Source organism: Lynx canadensis, chromosome F1 (genome assembly GCF_007474595.2).
Source record: "Lynx canadensis isolate LIC74 chromosome F1, mLynCan4.pri.v2, whole genome shotgun sequence".
In the NCBI taxonomy this organism is placed as follows: domain Eukaryota; kingdom Metazoa; phylum Chordata; class Mammalia; order Carnivora; family Felidae; genus Lynx; species Lynx canadensis.
In genome coordinates, this window is record NC_044319.2 from 30,944,330 (window position 1) to 30,963,089 (window position 18,760).

The following is an 18,760-nucleotide window of genomic DNA, read 5'->3' on the forward strand; positions in this document are numbered from 1 at the left end:
AGGATCTCATATAGGATTCATGCTACAAATTATAGAACAAGCACTGTATCATAGCAACCCAGCAATACCACTACAGTGACACGCTGAGGATGCAATCCAAGATTCTAATTTAAGAAACTGGCACAGAATATAGGACATGTAGCTTTTTTTGGCAATACTCCTAGAACATTAATAACTGAGACTCTAAATTCAGCTTTTATTTGAAACTTTAGAGGATCAAACTATTATAAAGGAACAATAGAAACATTTATTAACAAATGATTCACAGCATTGCAAATAGGACTTAGTTTAGGACCTAGGATTTCACTAAAACTGAAAATGGCCGGAAAAAAATGGAGGCATCACCTTTTAGGAAATTTGAATACATGAACCCTACCAATTTGAAAATGAATCCTAATATACAAATATTACTTTAATAAAACCACTGGACTACTAAAACTTTAAAGAACATAAATATTTCTATGATTTACTCGTTACTATTCAAAGGTGAATATATCCACAATCATTGCATTATAGAAGGATAAAAATACACTGTTTGATTTTTATCTCAAAAAAATTAACTTTGTTATCTTTTGTCTTCAAAAACAACTTCTGATAAAGTAGAAAAGAACAAGAAATGAAGATGAGCCAATATGGGGCATTTCTTAGAATACAGAAATCTGGAATTTTAGAAAGCTGAATACTGAAAAGCAGACTCCTGAGAGAGTATGTGAATATACCTCATTTCATTGCGCTTCCCAGATATTGCAGTTTTTACAAACTGAAGGTCTGTGGCAACCCTGCATTGAGCAAGTCTATTGGCACCATTTTTCTAACTGCATTTGCTCATTTTGTATCTCTGTGTCACGTTTTGGTAATTCTTAGAATATTTCAAACTTTTTCATTATTTTATGTTATGGTGACTTATAATCAGTGATTATGACTCACTGAAAGCTGATGATTAGCATTTTTTTTTAGCAACAAAGTATTTTCAAATTAAGGTACATACTTTTTAGCCATAATGCAATTGCACACTTAAAAGAATACAGTACGGTATTAATACAACTTTTATATGTGCTGGGAAATAAAAAAATTCATTTCACTCACTTTATTGTAATATTTACTTTATTGTGGTGGAACCAAACCTGCAATATCTTTGAAATATGCCTATAAATGGAATATCCGTGTCATGGGCTTAATTCAATTTGTTTTTTGGTTGTTGTTTTTTTCTGTGATAAATTTTGAATTTTTTTTTTTTTATTTATTTTTGAGACAGAGAGAGACAGAGCATGAACGGGGGAGGGTCAGAGAGAGAGGGAGACGCAGAATCTGAAACAGGCTCCAGGCTCTGAGCGGTCAGCACAGAGCCTGACGCGGGGCTTGAACTCATGGACCGCGAGATCGTGACCTGAGCCGAAGTCGGACGCTTAACCAACTGAGCCACCCAGGCGCCCCTCTGTGATAAATTTTGAAACATTGTTTTTGCTTAATTCAATTTGAATATAAAACCTGTTATTCATTAAATAAAACAGGTTTTTAGAAGCATTTTGTTTTTCATTTGGAATTTTGGGGGGATGAGAAGTATTAAACAGATCTTCATAGATCAATGCCTCTATAGTTATTTTCAGTTTTCATGGCTGTGATGAGGTTCCATCTGGCAGCTACTCCTCCCTGTAACTCCTAAGAAACACCTGCTACCCGTGTTAAGGAAAAGGATTACTGACTTAACAAGGCTGTTCAAATCTCGAAAACAGGCCCTAAGGTCTAGAAACACCCCACCACCAGGCCATAGATGGGCTTCAGGGTTGTGGTGGTGGTGGTGGTGAATCCAAGAACCCTAAAATTATACATACAATATTGTATATGACATTTTCTGAGAAGATGATGCATTTCTTTAATCAGGTTTTCAAAGAGATCCATTTATAACCTCCCTAAAATTAAATACCAGTGGTCTTAGAAATTATTTCCTCTCCTTTTTATACAAGGAATTTTTCTAGGTCTAAAGTGATTTGATCTAGTATTTCCAGAAATAAAAAACTTTATTCAGAAACAAATCTAAATTAATTTTCGAGGCGCCTGGATGGCTCAGTAGGTGAAGCATCCAATTTCTGATCTCAGCTCAGGTCTTGATCTCAGGGTGGGTGAGTTCAAGCCCCATACTGAGCTCCATGCTGGGGATTAAGCCTACTGAAAAATAATAATAAAAATGAAAAATTAATTTTACTGTTTTCCTTTCAGAAGTATGCTATTTATAATATCCAATTAAAGTAAAAATGGGTTACAGAATAGCATACATTTTGTGATACCACTTAATGGGAAAATATGAGAATGATTCTCAAAATTTTAAGAGATGTTTCCTCTGGGGATTTTTATTTTCTACCTTTGTAAGATTCTTTTTTGACTTAAATTTAACAGTCTATCAGTTTTTATAAAAATCATAAAGACACAGAGTAGTTAAGAATATGACATTTCTTTTTTTTTTTTTTTTTTCAACGTTTATTTATTTTTGGGACAGAGAGAGACAGAGCATGAACGGGGGAGGGGCAGAGAGAGAGGGAGACACAGAATCGGAAACAGGCTGCCTGCTCCGAGCCATCAGCCCAGAGCCTGACGCGGGGCTCGAACTCCCGGACCGCGAGATCGTGACCTGGCTGAAGTCGGACGCTTAACCGACTGCGCCACCCAGGCGCCCCGAGAATATGACATTTCTTATTGCACAGCCCTTAAGTGAGTTTATTTTAGAAAACCATGAAAACTGAAACTCACTCATGACTCACAGCAAGTATTGTATCCTAAAATAGTCATTCCTATTCCACGGGAGAAGCTACTTATCCAGACTTAAAAAAAAAGAAAGAAAGAAAAAAAGAAAAAAAAAAGCAGTTCTCAAAATATCAAAATATGTTATGTGTAAGGTCATCCATGTAGTCCAAATTAAAAACAGGATATCAAAATATATGAAATACCAAAATCGGTGCCTGGTTACCTGGTAGCTAGGTAAAAGCAGGGTTATTTTTAAGTTTCCTACATGAATGACAGAAATTTCCTATGAAAGAAAAACGACTATTAAAACTAAATGCACCTTAAAAGCATTTCATTGATACATTTACTACTTTATTTCCACTCTGGATTCAAATTTAGGCTGTTCATACACTGGGACAAACGTATGTGGACAAAAGAGATGACATCGTCTAATTTGTTTTCCTGGAGCATTTAAAGGAGAATAAAATCAGTAAAGTGACAGATGAATTAGCCCAACTGATTTTTTTTTTAAATTTTTTTTTTCAACATTTATTTATTTTTGGGACAGAGAGAGAGCATGAACGGGGGAGGGGCAGAGAGAGAGGGAGACACAGAATCGGAAACAGGCTGCCCGCTCCGAGCCATCAGCCCAGAGCCTGACGCGGGGCTCGAACTCCCGGACCGCGAGATCGTGACCTGGCTGAAGTCGGACGCTTAACCGACTGCGCCACCCAGGCGCCCCCCAACTGATTTTTATATCCAAGACTTAGCGGTTTTGCTCAATTTATTTCCTCTCTCAAATTGGGAAATAATGATCAGAAAGATTATGCTAATGTGGCTGCAAATACAAGTTTTCAAAACTGTGTCTACATAGCTTAAAGGGAGAGTGAAATATACACAGCATTTCCAAAAGAGAGGCAAAAATAAGTAGACAGGCTGATTGGTTCTTGATATTTCAAAATGACTCCTCAAAGCTGCTAATTATAGATTTTAACCTTAACTTCATATTATAAATCTAGCTTGGACAAAAGTGCTGAGTGATTAAAAGTTCCTTCATCTTATTTCTCAGCACACATTCATAAAACAAATGTTCTCCAATAAAAATTTTTACATTACTTTAAAAAGGGAGGAATGGTGCTAAAAGGGAGACTCCAAAGAATATCAATGAAGTATTTCTATATCAGAAGAATTTAAGAAATAAAAATCCTCTGCTTTGAAGATTCTTAGAAAAAACTATGTTCACTACTGGTCTACCTACCCAGGACCTAAAAGAAATCAGTCTTCACAAGGCTCAATTACTATTATTTTTCCTTTGCACTGTTAGAAAATAAGGTGTTAATTTTGCTTTAGTGCAGGCAATACACATTTTCAGTTTAATATTATAGAGGAAGAATCAATAACCAACTGAAAAGATACTGAGCTATAAATGACTTGCACAAAAATATAGCCTACCTGTTTTGTTTTCTTCATCAACAAAATGCTAAATTTAGTGCTATATGTAAACACTATGGGACTTGGTTATCAATCAACTGTCAATCACTGCATGACACAAAATGGTGTTTTTCTTTAAGTCAATTTAATAGTTTTTGCTTCATTATTTCATTCAATAAATAATAAAATCAAGAACTGACTACCTAATTGCTGGGGAAGAAGATACATATCTCAGGTCTTGGAGCACTTTACTTACAGTCTAAAGGCAGAAAACAGGCAGTAAGTAATTCTAACCTCACTCATGCACTTGTCCCGACATATTTTGTGATCTCCCTCACACATATACCATCTGGCGTACACAGACATTCCACTGAAAAGTGAGTAGATAATCCTTATTTGGCCAGAAGACCAAGTAGCCAACATTTCAAACTATAACCATTTTCTAACAGGCAAACTTGAAAATCTTGTAATTAATGTTTAGAAGTCATAGAAATTACCAAATGAGCACTCCGTGATTCACACTTCCAAAAGAATATCTCAAAATGTCAAATTTCAAAATACAACTCTAGGTTTTCCATCTAGATTATCCAATCTATCTAAGATACATCTTAAATACACCTCTTTCTCTCCATTTCAGCTGCTACCACCCCTAGCCCAAGCCACGCCATGTCTCCCCTTGCCCAGTAAAATAACCTCCTAACTAGTCCTCCTTATAAAAATCTTGTTCTGATACAATATCCATTCTGCACCCAAAAGCTAGTGATATATTTTTTCTAACTGTCCGGCTTCCTGAAAGAGAAGTCCTACTTACTGACTTGACTTTAACAATTTCCATTAATTCCTCACTTTACAGAAATTTCAAGTCTATCAACCTCTGAAACGCCTCTCAAGTCACCAATGTTACTCAGATTACTAAACCCATGGAAACTTTTCAGCTCTTACTTGACTTGTCAATAGCTCTTTTCAATGTTACTAGTTCACCACCCCCATTTTTAAAGATTCTCATCACTTGAATGACTTGTTTCTACCCTTACCTGTCTTCCTTTGCCTCCACTTAAGCTATCTCTCTTGCCTTGAGATTACCCCCTTTCCTTTGATCATCATCTAAATACTGGTATTCCTTGACCACATTTCTACACATTTTCTACACATTTTCAGTGGTTGCTTCTACTTAAATCATTTCAAATGCCACCTTTAACCTAAAGACTCCCCAGGGCGCCTAGGTGGCTTAGCCTTAGACTCTTGGCTTCGCCTCAGGTCCATGATCTCACGGTTTCTTGAGTTTTGAGTCCTGTGCTGGGCTCTGCGCTGACTGTGCAGAGCCTGCTTGGGATTCTCTCTCTCCCTCTCTCTCTGCCTCTCCGCCACTCATGCTGTCTCTCTCTCAAAATAAATAAATAAACTTAAAAAAAAATCTTAATCTAAAGACTCCCAAATTGTTATCTCTAGCATAGGTCTATTTAGCTCTGGAACCAAATATCTAACTTCCTACTAGACAGCTTCAATTTGATTTCCCACAGGCATTTCAACCTGTCCAACAAAAAAACCATTGCCCTCTCCCAAATCTGATCTTCCTCTTTCTCCCTTTCAGTAAATTGCTATCGTGCCTCTAGCTGCCCAAATTAGAAATGTATCATCATTGGTTCTTCCCTCTTACCAAATCCAGCCTTAGACGTGGCCACCTTCATCTATTGTCTGGATTACTGTGCCAGCATCCTCACTAGTGTTCCTTACACCCATCTCTCTTACACCCATTACTCTTCATGCTTCTTTCAGAGGAGTAAATGCAATACATGGCATTTAGACTATGATCTAGACCCTAACTGTTGCTCCAGTGTCTTCTCTAATCAGTTCCCTATTACAACACTCTTCATCACAGCCACATAGACTGCTGGCAGTTCCCCAAATAGGCTATGCTCATTCACCCCTGAGGCTGCACATATTGGCCTTTAGGTGGACCTCTTGGACCCCATCTCTCTTGGCTGAACAAGAAGATCATTTAGGTCTCAGTGTACCTGTCACTTTCTCTAGGAAACTTTCCCTGATCTCTCTCCTTACATACCAAAACTGGACTGGGTCCCCCTTACACCACTACCCTAGCCACTTACTGCTTACTCTTACTTCAAAACTTATGATAGGGGGCGCCTGGGTGGCGGAGTCGGTTAAGTGTCCGACTTCAGCCAGGTCAAGATCTCGCGGTTCGTGAGTTCGAGCCCCGCGTCAGGCTCTGGGCTGATGGCTCAGAGCCTGGAGCCTGTTTCCGATTCTGTGTCTACCTCTCTCTCTGCCCCTCCCCCGTTCATGCTCTGTCTCTCTCTGTCCCCAAAAAAGTAAATAAACGTTGAAAAAGAAAAAAGAAAAAGAAAAAAAAAAAAACAAAAAACTTATGATAGTAGTTGAAGCTGCCTGCTTATATGTCTATATTCCCAACCAAACTACAATTTCCTAAAGACGTTTAATTAAAAAAAAAAAAAAGTAAAGTATGTATCTAGTTTTAACAGCAGGTAAACGAGATCTTTTTCCTCTGGCCAATTAAAAGAAGAATGGTACTGGAAGTTTTTTTCTTTTAAAGCAGATACATATTCCTACAGAAATCATATCTTATTTTACTTATGGCTTCAGCAGGTGTTATTATAAAAGTCTGGTTGAAACACTCGGTTTTGCTAATCAAAATTCAGAGTTTACAACAAAAACTGTTCCGTCTTTTTCACTTTATTGATTTAAAGGCATGGGATTAACAATATGTTCAAATAATCTTTAACTTCTGATAATAGCTATAATTCTAGATTTCTTTTAGCAATTGAGTGTGAAACAGACAAAACTAATTAAAAGAGAAAATGTTGAGAAAATTTTGAAAAGAGAAAATTTTGAAGCCATATTTAAGATTTGATACTCCTGAATTACAAATTAAGGCCAGTCATTAAAAAATTCCTGTTTCAGACATTTATCCTCTTTTTAGGTATGTCCATACAGTGTATTCATTAACTAAACAAAATCGAGAAAGCCTCTAGGAGCTTAAAAACCCCATGTTTCCTCCCTACATTAAAGAAAGCTTCTCTAAGGAAATGACAAGATAGCTATTTATTTTGAAAAAAAGCAAAACTGATTCCCAGTGGAGGCTAAGCTACAATGACTTCTGAGGTCCCATTCAGAACCAGAAGGCTCAACTAGATATAACATCATGGTCAGGTTATAGTAGATGCAATTAGCATCACCATTCCAGTAGGAGGAGTGTGTTCCCAAGAAATCCCTTGCCGTCGGTGTCCAAGTTACAAACAGGTTCTCTGAATTTCATCATGTGAGCCTATCATATTCAGCAAATTACTCCTCCACAAAATCATAATATACTTCTTTAGGATTTCTGATCAAAACTGCAAGATTTCTAAAATTCACCAGCACTCACTCAAAAAGCCCACATAAACAAATTCCTTCAGGGAAGAGTTCAAAAGATATACTTAAAAAGTAGGTTTGAACCTGCTTATTAGTCAATATCCTGCCCAGACAAGTAGGGTTTATTTTGCATAAACCTATTCTGTCATGTAAAACTCTTTCAGCAAAGCATTTACATTCCTCATTACACAATAATGCATTAAAAGTAATTATATATTTAAAATCTGTTCCTTTCATCTCCTTCAAGGACATCCTTAGAAAGACTGCAACTCAAATTTAGAAATTACTGCAAACTAATTATTTGAATTTATACAATGTTTGTATACACATGTTCACATCTGAGAGTCAACCCAGTACTGCTGTTCCACATAAACCTTCCATAACATCTTTCCTAGCAAGAAATCTATCAATAACGTTTCATGCCCCTTATACCAGTCATTTGCAAAGCACAAAATACAAAAACAAACAATCTTTTGTTTTAAACTTACATTTACTATCATGGTATCAAAAGCCCAGAATTTTTTGCTTAAAAACTTGGAACCAGATTTAGACACAAACATATTAAAATAAAAAGCAAAACAGAAGAGAACCAATCTACTGATAGCATCAAACATCAGTGAACAAACAACACTGAAAGAAGCAGTCAATAACTGGGTCTGGGAAGGAGCGTTAAGGGAGGAGAGTCAACAGACAACCAACAGGTAATTTCTTTGACAAAACAGTCATTATAACTACATAACTACAATTACTATACACACAATACTGTATTTGGTACCACAACAGGATATGAAAACACAGACGACTTCTGCTTTCAAAAGCATTTTACCATTCTGCAGACAGAATATCATTCCATAACAACTGAACACTGACTCAAAACAACAAATACAAGTCTTACTCAAATTGAACAGCAGAAAGGCCAAAGACAAAACAGGGATATGAAATAAAGTGGTACCAGGTCCTTGCTGCTCTACCTTCAATAAAAAGCTGTAGTTTAGATCAAGAGGACAAGAAGTAAAAATACTGTGCAAAAAAAAATTTCTTGTTGCTGAATACATACAAGACATAACCCAAAATAGTTCAAGTTAAGTTCAAAAATAGCTCACTTGTTTACTACCTACTATTCAACATATACACTAGAATCTTAGTTTTAAATCTTAAAGAAGCAGAACAATGCTTTTAGTGTATGGCAAATATCAGTTTTACATGCCAGAGCGGTTGGAATCATCATGTTACCCTGAACGATGGGATTAAAACTAGGGAAACCTCTAAGATATTTCTCACTTTCATTTCATTCAGCTACAGCTCCAAAATCACAGAGAAAAGAAAAACAGACCAGCTAATATAGAATGGTAATAGTTAATTTTTAATTATGGTAACTACAGAAAAATCCTATAGAATCATCTCATACCTGAAACTCCAGAATCTAACATCTCTTCAGGAAAGCAGCTGATCAGCCACAGGGGGCAGCAAAGTTAAGAGAGTGAAAAGTAAATAGCAGGAGGTGAAGTGAGGGCAGGAAATGTAAATAGGCTGGGTAATGAGCCATGAGTATCAGAGAGAAAAGGACAAAGTCTCAATTAATGAATTAAATCAATAGACAGATAAAGCTAAATTAGTGATCTCAACCCTGGCTGCACATTAGAATCACCCTGGGAGCTTTTAAAAATACAAATGCCTGGGTCCTACCTTAGGCCAATTAATTTAGAATCTCTTAGAGGGTGGGCCTAGGCATTGATATTTTTTTAAAGCTCTGTAAGTTTACAGCCAGGGTTGAGATCCAGAGTGCTAAATATAAAAATAAAAACAAGCTACTCTCATTACCAGCTTTTTGTAATTTAAAAAGTTAAATTTCAAAAATAAAGCACAAAAATCTATTTCCCAAATGTATCATTGTTTATAATTTGTCTCTGTCATCCAAAGAGGGACTAATTCATCTCTGTGATTTTATCAAGGGAAAATGTTATTCTTACAAATAAAAATGATTAAACTGAAGTTCAAAGGGGTTAAACAACTAGCCCAAAGCAACTGTGAGTCATCAATGATGCAGAAAGACAACTAGTCTACTATTTACAGGATAGTGCGCTATCCCAATGATCACACTATTTTAACTAAATACATTTTACTGGATTATCACTTTATTCAATTAGACACTTCATAAAATAACCCAAAATTCAATTAAGAATCAGAGTAGGTAATAAATTTGGGGGGGAAAGGAATTTGACCCTAAATAGGAATTCTGAAGATGTTAAATTAGACTTAATTGGAGAATTAAGTCTATATAATTTCACATGAAAGACAGCAATGGATACCAGATTATCAATTTCTCTAAGTATACCCTTAAAAACTTTTTTAATTAAAAAATAAGTCTTCCAGAAGATACAGCATTATTTTCAGAAAACAGTCCTAAAATGACAAAAATGTCATATGCCTTTGCAAACAAACACTTCTCTTGATACATTCAGATGAATTTCAACTCTCCTTTAGGGCCAACCCAACTATAAAAAGGGGCTTTGGGTTTAGAGAAAATTATATTAACTTTGAGAAGACCTTTAAACATTAAAAAGAGTTAATAATGTCTCCCCCACAAGAAAGTTAATGTAGTTATAAAACTTCAGATCATGTCAGTGTTCTTGTTCCAGTTACCCTAAAAGACCACATACCTCAAGGGGAAAGAATTTCTTTCCCTAAAGGTAAGCAAGGCACTTCAAATCAGCATCACTGTTACTGGCCTGGATACCTCCAGTGGGACCCAGTTTCTAAGAATATACCAACAAAGAATCTGAGTGATAACTTAGGAAGTTCTTCACTTAAATCTCAAAGCCAGTTTCATTCTGTTCTTTGCTATTTACTGCTTCCTGTAGGAGAAATGCACATCTATACAATTCTACTGGTTAATTAATTCAATGTCTTTGCCTGGTAAAAATCTTGTAGCTACGCTTTTAATATTTTAAACAGTTTAATTCTACCCTATTTCCACCTCTACACCAATGCTGAAAAATGATATAGCTTCATCTTACTTCACATAAATCATATCTGCAAACTGATTATAAATAAAATCAAACTTTAAGTCCCCAGAAAAGTTTACTATTTATGTGAATCTTTCATTTAAAAAATATTTTTAGGGGCGCCTGGGTGGCTCAGTTGGTTAAGCGGTTGACTTAGGCTCAGAGATCATGATCTTGCAGTTTGTGAGTTTGAGCCCCGCATTGGGCTCTGTGCTGACAGCTCAGAGCCTGGAGCCTGCTTCAGATTTGTGTCTCCCTCGCTCTCTGCCCTTCCCCTGCTCACGCCCTGTCTCTCAAAAATTAATAAACGCTAAAAAAAATTTTTTTAACAAAATAAAAAAATAAAACATATTTTTAATCTGGATTTTCAAATATCAAAGACAATGGGAGTTAACATTCTTTGCCTATTTTTAGACATTTTAATTACATTATTTCACTTATTCCCTACAATCCTGGGGAGAGAGAAGGTATTATCCCCATTTTACAGATAAGGAAAATAACTCAGAAAGATTAAAAATTTACCTTTGACCCTGGACTGCCCCAATGACCCACCTCTATCATACTAGTTCAAATTTTTATAAAATAGGTTAACAGCATAAATACTGAAATCCTTTGACCTGAGTACCGGTATCAGTTGTAACACCAGATAAATAATCATAGGCCTGAAATTAGCTGCATAAGCCTCAACTTTTCTTGTCAATAAAATGTGAATAATACTGGTTTTGCACAGAGCTGCTGAGATGACCTGATGAAATATGTTTGTAAAAATACACTGAGCTATGGCTTGTCACGCAACAGCATTTCCTTAGTAAGTGTGAAAAAGCAAGGGATGTCAGGGATTAGGAGTTATACATCTTTGGACTGTTTCACTAATTATACACAATACTGTTTTTATAATTACAGAAATAAAGCAAAGTATGAAACAATTTGTAAATGCTAAGGGTTATATAAATGTCAGGCAACTACTACTTTACCAGTAAACAAATTCTTCCAGAGACGAAACAGGTTAAAATAAGCTGAAAAACTTCCTATTGTGAGTAACATATTCTTTCAAGGTTAGAAGTTTCCTAACTTGGTTACTAAAGGAAAAGTCTAAGGTAGAAAAATTAAGTCCTATACGAACTTAAATTTAAAAACAAAAAAATTGATTCATGAAATGCTACTTTTATTTCTAGTACCTAGTTCTCAGGGGGAACTTACACAATTAACATAAGAAAATTCAAAAGTGTTTTGAAAAAAAAAATGTTTTTAAGCTATACAATAAGGCAGTTTAATTTTCAAAATCCACGTAACAGTTTCTCTTTAAAAAAAAAAATTTTTTTTGTTTTTACATTTATTTATTTGAGAGACAGAGTGAGACAGAGTGTGAGCAGGGGAGGGGCAGAGAGAGAGGGAGACACAGAATCAGAAGCAGGCTCCAGGCTCCGAGCTGTCAGCATAGAGCCAGATGCAGGGCTTGAACCCACCAGCCATGATATCATGACCTGAGCTGAAGTCGGATGCTTAACCGACTGAGCCACAGTTTTTCTTTTTTAAAAAACCTTTTAACAAGGCTTTTTTATTAAACATGTTCTATAACAAAACAGAGTTTTCTCTTAACATTTTCCCCCTTAAAATCCTGCAACCTACTTACTAAATGATTTTGCACAAATAAACTTCTTATGGATGAAAAAGTTGGGTTATTTTGCTAATCCTTACCCATAGTATGCTTTGAGGAAAATAGCTGGCACCTTTCCAGTTTAGATCCATGTGGACAAAGTGTAACATAAGCAGGTTAGTATAAACACTTGAAAGATCTCGGTTGTCCACAAATATCTGAATCTCTCCACAGGAAGATTATATTTCAGAGCAGAAAGAAAAATTCTCTTTCATACACATACTAAAGGGCTTTCCATTGGTTTTTGTTAAGACCACAAATGGAAAAAACTACTACAGAAAAAGCACACAACTCTGTAGTATCAAGTACACTGCCAAAGTACCATGTGAAGCAACTGGATTTTTTAAAAAAGCACTTTTCACGCATTCTGGCATCTGGAGTAAAAGTAGCTATTATTAGTGGGTAATCCAAGAAAGGGTCTTATTTCACAATTAAATGTGCATAAATTTATCTTGAATACCTAACTTTCCTTTTAAAGAACACTATATTTTCATGTTAAATATACAGTTGTTATCTAAAGTTCTAATTTTATTTTTTCTCTGCTAGTGACAAAATACTATAAATAAAACATTCAATGGCACCTTCAACTTGTTGAACTATGGACATATAACTTAGAGGATTACTGACTCTGCATATTTTTGCCAAGCTTTTAAAAACTGTATTAAAAGTGTACTAAAACTGCACTTCCTAGCTTGATCTACTATGTTAAATATGCAATTATTTTTATTACATAGAAGTATTATATTAATAAAGATAACACTAAGGATCCACAATACCTTACTAAAAACCAAATTTATTAAGTATGAATAATGCTAGCAGTAAACCTTCAACCTATAAAAAATAACTTGACAATTTAATGGAAAAAAATCAACGATAAAAAATGTTTTAACTTTCACAGCATTTGATTTTTATATCACTGCTTTAATTTTTACACTTTAAAATCCATGAACAGCAAAACAATGTCCTAAGAGGTAAGATGATATTCTTTTATGGCTATGACATCACTCAAGAATTAAAATCTTGGTAATGCCTACCATTGTGGTTTACCACTGACTATGATGTGTAAATTTTAACAATTTTTTCATGCTAAAGAACAAATGATAAATGCAGCAACACAAGCTACACATATCATAAATGAAACCTTCTTTCAAAAGCCAGTTTGATTCTGGTTGTGGAATGTTCTTGATTTAGAAGAACCTTAGAGACGGGGCAGTATAGGGTCTGAATGGAGTTCCAGATCTACTGTAGGTCAACTGTGATTTGATCTGGGGTTTTCTTTAGACTCTCAGCCAAACTAAGGCTGGATTCATAGGTCCGAAGACAAAGCAGAACCAGATTATCCTTGAAGGAGATGAAATGGATTGAAAAATCTGAACATTTATCTATTTTAGTATGAATCTTTATCTTCCAGATCTTGCAAAGCAGATTATCTAGATTTGTATCAGGTTTCTTTTTATAAGAATTGTTTTAAATGTCTAGGAGCATTATCATCTTATTCCCAATTTCTAGCTCGTAAAAAGTGAAGACATTAAAATTATAAAATTAAAAGAGTAACGCACAAACAATAAACTAGACCACCAGGAAACACTTTATTAAATATCCTTTAAATCTAGTAGTAAAAGTGAGCCAAAAGAAGTGCTAAGTTCTACTGTAAAGCATTAGACACGGATACGAATTTGAACTACTGTACAAACCTACAAACCTACTGTAGATTCCTCCCTGGAATCCCTGCTTCGCGAACTAAGTTCCCATTCCATTGCAAAGCAACATTTACTCTTTTATACTTCTCCAAATTTACCGCGTGTATCTTCTTAGGCAATAAAGTATTTTAAGTCTTTCTATACTTTGAGTTAACGATACCATCTAAACCTAACGACCCAGTAAATAAGACACTACACTAGTCAGATTTTTAGGCTTATTCTTATAAATACATCTGAAGACCAGCTAACTCCTGACCGTTGTTTGCATTACGATTGCCTAGAGATCCCGGTCAGCGTGACTCTTAGGAAAGATCAATGGGAAGGGGAGGTGAGGAGAGGGTGGGAGCAGAAACTTGGTAACTGGAAAAGTAAAGAAGTAGTTGAAAGTGTCTGAAAAGCGGAGGAGGGTCTCCGAGAGACTACAGGTCGGAAGGTAGGGCAGGCTGTTGAAGCCACGAGGGGAAGGACAAGCCCGGAGGAAGAGTGAAGAACTACCTGGCGGGACGCAGGAGGAGAGTTGCAATCGCAAGGGCAGGTGAGCGAGCGCGCAGGTGGGGAGGAGGGTTGGCAGCCTCTAGGGAAGGGATGAGTTCAGGTGAATCAGGGAGAAGAAGCAAGACTCTGAACACCAAACCTGTTTGAATCGAGCGGGGTTCGGGGGAGGCAACAGTGGAAACACGGCTCACACTACGAGCCCCACCGGCGCAGAAGGAAACCCCAGGAGGAAATGGCTCTAACGGCGCGGAGGCGAGCCCCTGCGCTCCCTCCCGGGGCTGCACCCTCCGAGGTTACCTTTGAGCTGGGGCAAGGGGTGCAGCTCCGCCTGGCTGCCCTGGCTGCGGAACTGCGACGAGCCCTGGGAGCGCTTCTGCCTCTGCGCCTTGCGCACCGATTTCCGGGTGAAGCCGTCCACTTTCTCCGAGGCCGAGATGGCGGCGGCGTTGGCAGCCCCCGCCGGCGGCGACGACGACGACATCGCCGCGGCCCTGGCGCTTGGCAGCTCCGGCTGCTGCAAGCACGGAACGGGCAGCGGCAGGAGGAGGAGGCGGGGGAGAGGCGCGGAGAGCTCGCGCCCCTCCGCCCCGTCCCCCCCGGCCGCGCCGCCCTCCCGCTCCGGGGCGCCGCCGAGCTTCTCCCCGCCGCTGCCGCCTCACGGCCACATCTCAGTGCCGGGGGTTCCTGGTCCCCGCCGCGCGGCCACCTCCCGGGGCTGACGGAGGCAAGGGCGGGGGCGGAGGGGGGTGAAGAAGTTGTTGACTTCGGGCGCGGAGGGCGGGTGGAAGAGAGCCTGAAGTTTGGACAACTGAGGCGAGGGCGCGGGGGTGCGGACGCCGAGCGCGCCTCTCTGCTCTTCAGCCCAGTTCGCCAGCCGGCCGGCTGGCCCCTCAGTGGCCGCTGCCAGCGCAGCCAGCCCTGCCTGGAGCCTCCTCCCGAGGCGCTGCCATCGCGGGTCCCCTCCGAGCCGCCTCCGCTGCGCCTGCTCTTCCCTGTCAGCGCCGGACCCTCATCTCCCGGGGCGGTGACCCGCCGCCCCGGCTCTGGGCGCGCACACACTCGCTTCTCAAGGCTCGGAGCTGTCCAAGCCCCCTCCCCCACGCGCCCTTCCGCCGCCCACGGAGAACCCCCAGCGAGCGACCGCTACAACTTGAGAAGGTGGAGGGTGCACGCAGGGGTTGGGGGGGAATGTGTGTGCGTGTGCGCGCGCGCTAGGGCGCGCGGCCCGGAGGAGGGGCCTTGCGGGGGGTGGGGAAGGAGGAGATTGACTGACAACTTCCGCAGGGTCCCGCCAGCCTCTCGGACGTTCGGGAGGGAGTAGGGGGTGGGAAAACATGCCAGCTCCCTCAGCCAATCGCAGGGCTAAGCGGCAGGAACGGAGTGAGGCGTGGCCTCCCTCCTCTCTCGTTAAACTGAGAGGTTAGGCAGAGAAATGGGGCGTGGTTGTGTGACGGACTTCTACTACAACCAATCATAAGTGAAGACGGCAAGCCGTGCGCCGCTTACGTCACAACAGCGCGATGAATTCTTGTGGTGGAGGAGAGGTGCCCCGCCACCAGCGAGGGACTTTGCGCGCCTGCGCGACAAGCCTAGGCTCTACTTGCTCTCCTGACGGCCTATCAGAAGACCAGAAAACTAGAGTGGGTAGTTTAGAGAGCAATGTGGTAGGTCCCTTCCCTTCCCTGTCCTCTCTGCTGGCCAATGAGGAGCTGAAGCGACTGGTGGAGAGTTTGAGATCTGCGGCGGGAAAGAACGCCAGGAGTTACATCACTGAAGTGGGCGGAGCAGAAGTCGGGTGGGGGAAAAGGGCAGTGGGATTGACAGGCGAAGGGGCCCCGGGAGGGCGAGGAAGTGAGCCGGTCCAGTCTGAGCTAGGCACAGGAACCCTGGGCGGGCCTTGGAGCCTCCACTGGCCCCAAACCGCATAATTGGTAGTTGCGGAATAGATTTGTAGCTCTTGAGTGGTTCAGGCACCGTAGTTCCGAGAACTGTTCTCGAGCCTAGTGTGGGCAGTCTAGCATCTCCAGCTTCAAAGAGTTCTCTATATTCACACCATCCAAGAAGAGGTTTCTCATGCCCAAGTTAGTATCCCACTAATTTTCACCCCTTCTTCAGCCAGAGGCCTTCAGTTTTTCCAACAGAATGAGTACAAATTCGCTCATCAGTGGCTTCTGGATTTGGGAGCTTGCCATTTACATTCATTGTGCTCTCTTCCTTGCAGATTAACGACTAAAGTTTAAACTTATTAAAGTTAAGTTTTGTGTGTGTGTGCTTTGCGTATCATGATGCTTAATAAAAATAAGTGAATTGATTTGTATGAGAAGTATGTGAAGGGAACTAAATGTTCTCCACCCTATTATAAGACTCTCACTACCCAAATTATTAGAAAGTACTAAAGGAAATTCAGAAATTGTTTTGCCGTTTATGAAAAAATGGATAAACGTTTGTAGAGTGGAAGGAGTATAAAAATATTTTAAGCCTAAATTTAAGACTGGAAAATTTTTAAAATTAGATAAGCGAGCACATTGTCTCCCTTTGGCTTGGTTTTGCGGTGGTGGCCCAAATCCATTCCTTGTCCCATGAGCTGCAGACATTTTCCTTTTGACTTGATAATGATACGTGCTGTTTATCTGTTTAAGCAAAAGTACCTGATGGATATGTACAGAAGATTCCAACTTTGATCAGGAAGTTGGATTCTAGATCCAGAGCCAAACTAACTACCTCAAAACATTTCCTTCCTCAGATCAAGAGTGGTGAAACTATATACAATTCTCCCAGTCAGGGAGGTTCAAACGTAAGCAGCAGCTTTGAAAAGCCACTGAAGCTCCAGACCATGTTGAATCTACCTTCACAAATGGCCAGACCAGGCCTTCTCAAAATTTGCACAACCGACCATGTAGTTCAGTGCTCTCGACTTCACTGCCAGATCAGCCTTTAAAAACACTTTATAGGGGCACCTGGGTGGCTTAGTCTGTTAAGCATCGACTTTTGATTTTGGCTCAGGTCATGATCTCACAGTGGTGAGATGGAGCCCTGTATGCCTCTCTGCAATGAGTGTGGAACCTGCTTGGGATTCTCTCTCTCCCTTTCTCTCTGCCCCTTCCCCGCCCCCCCCCCCCCCCCCCAGAATAAATAAAAATTTTAGAGGCACCTGGGTGGCTCAGTCGGTTAAGTATCCAACCTCAGCACAGGTCACAATCTCATGGTTGGTGAATTCCAACCCCATGTTGGGCTCCGTGCTGACAGCTCAGAGCCTGGAGCTGGTTTCAGATTCTGTGTGTACCTCTCTCTCTGTCCCTCCCCTGCTTGCGGTCTGTCTCTCAAAAATGAATACACATTAAAAATTTTTTAAATAATAAAAGAAAAATAAATATATATTTTTTTAACTTAAAAACACTGTATCTTATTCATGTTTGAAGAACCACCAGTACCTACAGAATAGATTCCAAATTCCAGCTGTCTTCAAGCTAGCTCCTATCTTTCAAGGCATAAATACCACCATTTTCTACACAAACTCTTTTTTCAGGTCAGACATGTCATTCCACATACTGATCCCCTAGAAGTAGTTGTGCTTCCTTGACCCTCAGTCTTTACTTTTCCAACATCTCGAAATAATCGTTTTTCCATCTGGTTGAAACCTATCTTCTCTTCAAACCTCAGCTCAACCCCTATCTTTTATGAAGGCATTTACGATCATCTGGCCAGTTTTGTCTCCCTTCTTTCTCTATGTTGCCAAAGCATTTATTGTCTATGTCACTCACATGCCCCATCATCACATACCATTGGAGATGGAGCTACACTCTTCCTCCCATAAAAGTTTGTAAACACTGAAAGACCAAGAACTCCGTTATTCTATACCTCCATATGCCCTACTGAGCACAGGATAGATGGACAGAACATGACAGTCTAGTTTTTAATTCTCAAAAGCAGGGTTTCTGAAAGTTTGGCCATTCAATCACCTACATCAGAATCCTCTGAGGTGCTTATTTAAAATGTAGATTCCTGGACCTGACCCCAGACACACAGAATGAGGACCTATGGGAAAAGTACTTAGAAATCCATTGTTCATAAGCTCCCTAGGTCATTCTTATGCACACAAAAGCTTGAAACTACTATTCTCTGAATATTATTTTAAAAGATTGTAAATGTCTAAAAGAGGCAGCACCATTAATAATAAAAAGGATTTACATAGAATATGAACGGAAAATAAAAAGCAGAAAGCAAACCAGTAGAGTAAAGCTAAAATTCATACTGGGGGATGCCTGGGTGGCTCAGTCAGTTGAGCGGCTGATTTTGGTTTAGGTCATGATCTCCTGGTTCATAGGCTTGTGCCCCACATTGGACTCACTGCTGTCAGCACAGAT

General features: G+C 39.6%; 1 protein-coding gene across 1 annotated transcript in view; it reads right to left on the bottom strand.

Annotated features, from left to right (window-relative positions):
* Positions 1–15,550, bottom strand: part of PPP2R5A (protein phosphatase 2 regulatory subunit B'alpha) — a 68,672-nt gene extending 53,122 nt beyond the window's left edge. Inside the window, exon 1 of the mRNA XM_030302986.1 lies at positions 14,694–15,550. Coding sequence (XP_030158846.1) covers positions 14,694–14,877 — 184 coding nt within the window. The 5' untranslated portion in view covers positions 14,878–15,550. The remainder of the gene's footprint in view (positions 1–14,693) is intronic.
* Between the last annotated feature and the right edge of the window lie 3,210 nt (positions 15,551–18,760).